This window comes from Olea europaea, unplaced genomic scaffold, assembly GCF_002742605.1.
Source record: "Olea europaea var. sylvestris unplaced genomic scaffold, O_europaea_v1 scaffold3353, whole genome shotgun sequence".
NCBI classification, from domain to species: Eukaryota; Viridiplantae; Streptophyta; class Magnoliopsida; order Lamiales; family Oleaceae; genus Olea; species Olea europaea.
The window spans coordinates 29,476-38,975 of record NW_019252509.1 but is presented as its reverse complement, the minus strand read 5'-3'; the positions used below and the strand labels follow the sequence as shown (position 1 = coordinate 38,975).

General features: G+C 35.2%; 1 protein-coding gene across 2 annotated transcripts; it reads right to left on the bottom strand.

Annotated features, from left to right (window-relative positions):
• Window positions 1–650: 650 nt before the first annotated feature.
• LOC111385941 (mevalonate kinase-like) lies at window positions 651–7,462 on the bottom strand. Of its 2 annotated transcripts, XM_023010362.1 has the most exons (6): window positions 7,403–7,453; window positions 5,271–5,530; window positions 3,340–3,583; window positions 2,980–3,233; window positions 1,233–1,646; window positions 651–1,110 (listed from the first exon to the last, which is right to left on the bottom strand). In XM_023010362.1, the coding sequence occupies exons 2-6, from the start codon at window positions 5,401–5,403 to the stop codon at window positions 992–994; spliced, it is 1,164 nt and encodes a 387-aa protein (XP_022866130.1). In that variant the 5' UTR covers window positions 5,404–5,530; window positions 7,403–7,453; the 3' UTR covers window positions 651–991. The 2 variants fall into 2 exon arrangements, with proteins under 2 accessions (XP_022866130.1, XP_022866131.1); XM_023010363.1 differs by lacking the exon at window positions 5,271–5,530 and having other exon boundaries at window positions 7,139–7,462.
• Between the last annotated feature and the right edge of the window lie 2,038 nt (window positions 7,463–9,500).

Genomic DNA, 9,500 nt, shown 5'->3' with positions numbered 1-9,500 from the left:
GAATGGGTGTCTTTAAGCACTTGTTTAGAAGAGTTAAAGGTCGATTTTGACAAAAAGACATTGTGGGTCCTGAGAAATAAGTCGTTAAAAAGTGAATAATAATTGTGGATCATATGTATGTTGCTAAAATTGATGATTGAATTTGATCTCAACTTATTAGCAACCTTTTTAAGTTCTCTTGAACAAGCACTATATGTGATTGATGTGCACGTCTACATAATTTTGGTTTACCTAATTAATTAATCACAACTAAAGTGAATAATAATAATGATAATTTTGGCCTTTCTACTATTTTTTATTTTTTTTAAATCTAGACGCTGAAATGTTGGTATAAATTGAAATAAAAGAAAAGGAAAAGAAAATTTATATAGAAGATTTAAAAGATGACTCAATATTTTTTGTTGGCCGAGCTTAAATCAGTAGGAACCTTCGATCCAAAAAGAAAAAATTGCAGGACTTTGACGTTGAATGCTTTTGTGAAATTTGCTGGAAAAACGAGTATTTATAGAGTAACTTCCAAAGTCGTCCCTTGAAGGATCTAATAGATAAAATAGAAAGAAATAGAAATCAATCTACAATTAATATTAAAAAATTTTAATAACAAAAGAAAAATCTCACCATATCATTACAAAATCACATGCAAAGATATGTGTTCCTCAAAATTGCATTAGTAAGAATATCATCACTGTTTAAATATCAAGGCATGAACACAAATAAATTTCAATTCGAGTTTCACTCCAATTACAGGTTCTTCAAACAGTAACCTTTTACATAAACGAAAACAGAAAATTTCAAGAAATTTGTTGTACAGGCATCAATGATTAACAGATGATGTGACAAATCTAACAGTTAATCTCTCAATCATGCTACAAGTACAAAATTTTTGACAGAAATTTCTTACAGACAACACATTTTGTCACGTCCATATCGGTACACATTCCGTTAAATTTTTCGTGTACTTGGAGCTTTATTCTTAATCTCTGGACCAAGTTTAGGAAGATCCACTAAAGCTTATCTCCATGCCTCTTCCACCTATTCCCGCAATATAACATTGGAACCCGCATGATTCCAACTCCGCAATTACTTTGTCGACAACTGTTCCTGATAGTACTGAGTCAATGCAATTAAGAAAAAACTTCTGTTTGAAGTAAAAGTTGATCTATCAAGATTCAGAAGTGGATAAATTTAAGCAGCAAATGGGGAAATGAAGCGAAGAATAACCAAAAGGATACGGTTTGGAAGTAGTGTCAAAACGCAGCCTCCGCCACCAGCCCCTGTTAATTTGGACGACAGCTTGTATTTTAATGTCGATCGAAGCACGGTTTCAATAGAAGCATGGCTGACCCCCATGCACTGGAGCAAGCCCTGATTCATCTCCATCAGTTCTTCTAGTTTTTCCTCCTTTTCAGTTATGGCTAGATCATCTGTAACCGGTGACTGGATAATTGAAGCCAACTCACTGCTGATGGAATCAACTGCAGAAAATATAGAGTCCATAGCTTTGGGATGCCTTATTGTCCTCTCAGAAACACCAGCAACTAGAGCTTTTGTATTTCTCCAAACTTTTGTGTTAGTTATGAGCATTTTAAGTGGCATATTCGTCTTGATGCGTGTCAATTCACCAGACTTAAATTTGATTATGTTGCCTGTTACATAAACTTCATTAGTCTAACAAATATAAACTTCACCCATCACTATCAGTAAGCTAAGTCATTTGACAAAATATAGAAGTATCAGCTCTGCAATATCTCGCCTAATTTAAAATGAAATTTAAAACCATAAATAGTAAAAGAAAAAAAAAAGTAAACTAGTGTAAAAGACACAGGTGGCGTTGGGGAGACTCGGAATGTCCTTTTAAGAAATTTGGTGTTTAGCGGAGGTACAAGAAAGGGCATTTGGATAAGATCAAAGCCCTGAGAAACCCATTTAGGAAAGAACAATTAAAAGATTTTGAAATCATGGTCTCCCATCCCTAACTATTTTTCATAATTTACTCTTATATCCTTTAATTATGATTTGATTTCCAATCCCCTATAATATGATTGATGAGTTTTCATGCTAGTTATGATTTTCAAATATAAACTTAACACTATAAATCTCTTGAAGTCGAGCACTTCTGACAGAACGTGTAGCCAAACAGTGATTATGCTGGCACTATGAGTGATTGAACTCCTTGAGCCGACTGTGTCTTGTTTCCAACAACTGAAGCGATGAGTTAAAAGTCATCATTTTTATTTGTTTTCTCAACCATTTTTCATTTAAAGAAGATGAATTGAACTGAGAACCCCCTAACAAAATAAAATAAGAACTAAGGATCTCCGCTAGGAACAATCCACAACTATACAAGTTCCTATTAGTCTTCTCTCTGTAGATCATGCAATTTCCCTACACTCCCACCCCCACCCCCATCCCCACCAACCAAAAGCAACAATACCCCACAAAGAGACCAAACACAGTAGTCTGGCAAGTACTAGATCATCCGAACTAGTCTAAACAACAAAGTCCACAAATCTACAGCTATTCCACAGTGATAAAGCATTACACAAACACAGGAAAAATCCCATTCACATAATTTTGTCGTAGCATTCCTGGCAGTTTTCTAAAGATAAATCCAACTATTTACACCCATTCACTGAAATTAAAATACTAATATTAATTTCTAAGATAGGATCCAAATTATTACAAAATATATTTTCTATCTTCTTTTTTAAATTACACATTCTTCAGTAAAATAATATTGTATGGAGACTCAAATTTTTTTCTTATTTTTTAACAACACATTTTTCTATCGAGTTTTTTTTTTTTTTTTTTTTTTTTGCAAAAAAAAAATAGTATCCTAGGAAGTTCTAAGAGGAAGTGACATGATATGTTTCTCAGTTAACTAATTAAATTGAACCATTTCTACACTCATTTTATCAGATTTTATCATAGATGAAAAGCCAATGATCGTTGCCATATGCAATTAATTGTATTACATACCATATGTGCTCACTGTGTTGTCTATCCCAGATGGCTTCCCATGGATTATTTTTTCACCTTCAAAAGCCCATTTATTTACTAGTTCCAGCTCACTATCCTCAAACATTTGCCATCCCTGGTGACTAAAATCAAGTGTCACAGAATCAGATAGAGCAAGTAGTGCAGCTGACAATGCAACACAGAAGGCAGCAGATGAACCCAAGCCAGAGCCCAGAGGCAGCTCGGAATTGACCACTGCTTTAGCAGGTTTATACCTGATAAAGCAAAAATAATAATAATAAATAACCATATCAGATGTTGCAACTGTTCGATGCAGACAACACAAATTCTACACCCATGAATCAAATTCAAATTACATACCCATGAATGGACGTGTATAGCCACAGAAAAGTTGAAACACCCGAAGCAAGTCCAATTTTTGCTTCGGGAATATTTTGTTCTTCTACTAGAGAAGCAATTGCTTTGATGGTCTCTAATGAACATGACGACGGCGAAGAAGTGGTATGGCTACCAAGATCAGGGAGAACTTCTTTAATTCTTCCAACTGGCCAACAAAACTCCAAGTCCACATCCTTGAGATTCAGTTTTAGTGTATCATCATTATCTGATGTCCAAAAAAATATCCGTAAGTGGGAGGGAGAAACCAGAACTATCATATGATAAAAGCTCAACATATTAACAAAAAAACCATCAAGCATGATGAAATGATGTATAATGAACCATGTCTACCAATCGATGTTATTCACATCAAGAACCATATCATACATTTTAAATGATCTAAAACATTATTTACAAATGGAAGAGAAAGTAACATTTCCTTCGGTTCACTTTTGGAAAATTTGCTGGTTGAGGATTAGTTCGTTCTGAAAAATTCAATATAAACTGACCAAGTTGTAGTAGTAGTAAACTTAATCCTCCAGATATTTCCATTTTAATTCTAAATTCTCATAAAGTACGTTTTTCTATGTTATAATTGGTGTAATCAGAGGAACATGAAGAGATCCACTAAAGTTTGAATTGACTTTCGTATATTCCAATCTAAGTGTCTACCAAACACGTCCATCGGAAACCGGCCAAAATTAACAAATTGAAGAAGAAGACAAAAAAAATAAAATGTAAAACCTACAATTTCTACCATCCAAAATATATGCTCATGCCTCGGTGCATTATAAAGGCATTGATGACAACTTTAAAACCATTTTAATAATAGTATTCATGAAAAATGTCCATTTGGTGATAGTTATCATGAAATCTTTGATATTTTGACATGAACTTCCAAAAAGGTCAACTTTGACTATAACAAACAAGTTTCAGGATTCAAATGTTATCATTTAATGTTTTGCCACTTACACTTCTTCCCTCAGCGAAGCTCAGATTAGGGATGTAAATGAATAGATGAGTCAAGCCAAGAGCAGAAGAGCTATGGATCATTATTAACTCTCGGCTCTTTTAGTAAACAAGAATAACACGTGTTCATGTTAATTATTAATTCATTTAATTTGCTAGTATAATGAAATCTAAATTACGCACTTGTTTGGGCTCCATTAAAAATAAATTTTAGTCTTTTTGAATAATAATATTTTGAACTTGAAGAATGTGTCTTTGAAAATGAGGAAAAGTTTTGGGGTTACATGTAATATTATTTTATTGAAAAATGTATGGCTGAAAATAAGAAAAATAAACATGTGTTTTTTGGAGAATGGAGCCCAAAGGGGGGCGCATTTCATGATTTTATTTGCGCTAAGTTCAGGGAGTTACCAACACAGTTCATATATCTTAATTGCAGATGAATTATTCTAATTAATCTGAATCAACTACCAATGGCATAAATGTATCCATCCTACCAATTGCCAGAATTTCATTAATAGAAGAGAAAATTGCAGATAAAATATTCTAATTAATCAGAATGAAATAATGATAGCAAAAATGTATTTAACCCGATTGCTAGAATTCATTAGGCCAAGAGAAAATTGCAGTATAATTAATCAGAATCAAATAGGAATAGCAAAAATTATCCAGGCTGACAATAGCCGCAATTCGTTAACGGAAATCTGAACACAAAAACAAAAATGTATCCACACAAACTCAAATGCTAGAATCCATAAAGGGAACAATAAATTTCAAATAAAATAAAATCTAGTCAGAATAAAATACGAATTGCAAAACGGTATCCACACAAGACCGAGTTCCTAGAATTCATAAAATATTCTATCAGAATCCAACACAAAAAGCAAAACTTCACAATCAAAATCAACAGTAGAAGCTGAGAGATTCAGAACTGAGGGAGATACCAGAAGGCGTGGGGAAGCCAAGAGTGACGTAAGTGTAGAGATCGATGGCGGCAGCCACAGCAGTGGATCCGTGAACCACTGCGTGTTCACCTACGAGTATAATTTTTCCGGGTGCTCTGGCTCTCACCTCCATTTCTTGGATAAATTACGCAGATTTTTCACCCGACTAGACCGATAACGTTGTGGATTATAAATTTGAGTCTCTGTGTGTTTGTACGAACGATGCTGGTATATATATGTTATATGGCAAGAGCTTTGACCTGTATGGCTGAAAATAAGAAAAATAAACATGTGTTTTTTGGAGAATGGAGCCCAAAGGGGGGCGCATTTCATGATTTTATTTGCACATTGTAAGAGACAATTTTACATTGTGGATTTGGAAAATTTTGCTAAGTTCAGGGAGTTACCAACACAGTTCATATATCTTAATTGCAGATGAATTATTCTAATTAATCTGAATCAACTACCAATGGCATAAATGTATCCATCCTACCAATTGCCAGAATTTCATTAATAGAAGAGAAAATTGCAGATAAAATATTCTAATTAATCAGAATGAAATAATGATAGCAAAAATGTATTTAACCCGATTGCTAGAATTCATTAGGCCAAGAGAAAATTGCAGTATAATTAATCAGAATCAAATAGGAATAGCAAAAATTATCCAGGCTGACAATAGCCGCAATTCGTTAACGGAAATCTGAACACAAAAACAAAAATGTATCCACACAAACTCAAATGCTAGAATCCATAAAGGGAACAATAAATTTCAAATAAAATAAAATCTAGTCAGAATAAAATACGAATTGCAAAACGGTATCCACACAAGACCGAGTTCCTAGAATTCATAAAATATTCTATCAGAATCCAACACAAAAAGCAAAACTTCACAATCAAAATCAACAGTAGAAGCTGAGAGATTCAGAACTGAGGGAGATACCAGAAGGCGTGGGGAAGCCAAGAGTGACGTAAGTGTAGAGATCGATGGCGGCAGCCACAGCAGTGGATCCGTGAACCACTGCGTGTTCACCTACGAGTATAATTTTTCCGGGTGCTCTGGCTCTCACCTCCATTTCTTGGATAAATTAGGCAGATTTTTCACCCGACTAGACCGATAACGTTGTGGATTATAAATTTGAGTCTCTGTGTGTTTGTACGAACGATGCTGGTATATTGATATATGTTATATGGCAAGAGCTTTGACGGTGAAGTCGTACGCGAGTCCTATTTGGATGGCGACTGAGGTGGGTGGTGGAGACGGTATGAATCGATTTTTTGATGCTTGATTTTGGTTATTTAAATGTAATTCGATCACCACTCGCATTATACGACCGTGACAAGCTAGTGTTCACATTTAATTTGCACTTTATTTTATTTCGCGACATGTCTAGTATCTCTTCGAATCTTATTCTCTAAAAAAATTAATTTTTAAACAATAAAATAATATTATGCCTTAAAAAAAAAAATAACTTCTTACTTTTGAATTATGCATTTTCCACAAAAATGTATTTAACCCGATTGCTAGAATTCATTAGGCCAAGAGAAAATTGCAGTATAATTAATCAGAATCAAATAGGAATAGCAAAAATTATCCAGGCTGACAATAGCCGCAATTCGTTAACGGAAATCTGAACACAAAAACAAAAATGTATCCACACAAACTCAAATGCTAGAATCCATAAAGGGAACAATAAATTTCAAATAAAATAAAATCTAGTCAGAATAAAATACGAATTGCAAAACGGTATCCACACAAGACCGAGTTCCTAGAATTCATAAAATATTCTATCAGAATCCAACACAAAAAGCAAAACTTCACAATCAAAATCAACAGTAGAAGCTGAGAGATTCAGAACTGAGGGAGATACCAGAAGGCGTGGGGAAGCCAAGAGTGACGTAAGTGTAGAGATCGATGGCGGCAGCCACAGCAGTGGATCCGTGAACCACTGCGTGTTCACCTACGAGTATAATTTTTCCGGGTGCTCTGGCTCTCACCTCCATTTCTTGGATAAATTAGGCAGATTTTTCACCCGACTAGACCGATAACGTTGTGGATTATAAATTTGAGTCTCTGTGTGTTTGTACGAACGATGCTGGTATATTGATATATGTTATATGGCAAGAGCTTTGACGGTGAAGTCGTACGCGAGTCCTATTTGGATGGCGACTGAGGTGGGTGGTGGAGACGGTATGAATCGATTTTTTGATGCTTGATTTTGGTTATTTAAATGTAATTCGATCACCACTCGCATTATACGACCGTGACAAGCTAGTGTTCACATTTAATTTGCATTTTATTTTATTTCGCGACATGTCTAGTATCTCTTCGAATCTTATTCTCTAAAAAAATTAATTTTTAAACAATAAAATAATATTATGCCTTAAAAAAAATAATAACTTCTTACTTTTGAATTATGCATTTTCCGAAAATTCACTATTATAAGTCATTGTTTGGTCTCCATTATTTTTAGGGAAAATTGCAGCCGAGGTACCAAACATTTCGTTTATTAGCAGACTTTGCCCAAACTTTTAGTTTGTGCCACTTACGGTACCAAACCTTTTAAAAATATGTACCGGGGGTTCAAATGGAAGGAAACCGTCCGTTTGACCGTTAGTTGACCAAGAAAAATAAATTTTGACCTATTTTAACTGAATTAAAAAGGGTAAAATGGTATATTTAGAATTAACATTATTTTTCTATATTATTAACAATTAAATTACACTAAAAAAAGAAAATAGTCAATCTTCATCTTCTTCCCTGACTGAACCCCCACCTCACCCCAACCATAATCTGAAGTCGTCGACTACCTAACCCCGGTTGCCCATCTTTGCCCAAATCCGTCGGCCCCATCAATTCCACAACCTCCACCACCTCGGTAATCCACAATCCATTCGGACCTCCTCCTTCCCCAAAATCAAAACCTCTCCAGCCAATCGCCATAGCTGCCGCCGGCAACCTCCACTACCCACCCAAAACCACCATCACTAGACGGCTACATCTCACCCACCCAACATCGGCGCCATCCACCAGCAGTAAGTATGAGGACAGCACGAACTATCATCCACCATCCACTACCCACCTATCTACTGTTGATCACCACCGCCACCTCAATGCTTGATTTTGGTTATTTAAATGTAATTCGATCACCACTCGCATTATACGACCGTGACAAGCTAGTGTTCACATTTAATTTGCATTTTATTTTATTTCGCGACATGTCTAGTATCTCTTCGAATCTTATTCTCTAAAAAAATTAATTTTTAAACAATAAAATAATATTATGCCTTAAAAAAAATAATAACTTCTTACTTTTGAATTATGCATTTTCCGTCGAATTAGTCTACTCAATTCCATGTCTATTTTTGCGTAATTGAATCGAAGATAGAAGCTTCAATTTCAAAAATCTCACTCTAAAATCTAAATCCGATGGGTTAGATCATAAACCCTTTTCTTTTTCTTTTCTTTTCTTTTTTTCTAAATTATCTAAAAAAAAATCCATTATCAATCAACTGGAAAATGACGCCTAAATTTTTTATGCCCATCCATCTTCTTTCATCCGTAGATCAAAATTCTTGATCTTCTGTCTAGTCATTGGATTTTTTTTGGTTTTGGATTGGGGGTGGGGGGGCATTGAGGGTGAGGGATCCTTTTTATTTTATTTTCTTCTTCTTCTTCTTTATTTTTTTTATTTAACTTTTTTAATGTAAAAAATAAAAAATTACCATTTTGTTATTTTATAATTGATCAATATGTGTCAAAGTCTAATTTCTGGATCAACTAACAGAGATATGGATGAAATCCATTCATTGGGAACGTTTTAAAATGTTTTGGGATGACGGATGATACATATGAAATGTTAGAAGCGTCACAGCTGCCGCTGGCAACCACTACTATCCACCCAAAACCACTATCACTAGACGGCTCCACCTCATCCACCCAACATCGGCGCCATCCACCGGCAGTAAGTATGAGGACAGCACGAACTATCATCCACCATCCACTACCCACCTATCTACTGTTGATCACCACCGCCACCTCAATTCAAATCGTGCTTCAGTTTCACCTAAATCCATATCCTTCGCCGGCCACCCCCATCACCATCCACATCATCGCCACTACCTCCAACCCAATGCCTCCTCACAACTAGGCATCACCATCGCGTCAAAAACAGCAGTTCCCTCAAGCATTCAGAGTGAAATTGAACCTTTAGCTCGCTCAAGCAATCCAAC

What these genes read in the sequence shown, in the direction of transcription:
- LOC111385941 (XM_023010363.1), bottom strand. Translation starts at nt 7,271, where the DNA reads ATGGAGGTGAGAGCCAGAGCACCCGGAAAAATTATACTCGTAGGTGAA. An exon ending in TGGCTTCCCCACGCCTTCTG is followed by an intron (nt 3,584 to 7,138) that starts GTATCTCCCTCA and finishes TTTGGACATCAG; the next exon opens with ATAATGATGATACACTAAAA. An exon ending in TTTGACACTACTTCCAAACC is followed by an intron (nt 1,111 to 1,232) that starts GTATCCTTTTGG and finishes GCATTGACTCAG; the next exon opens with TACTATCAGGAACAGTTGTC.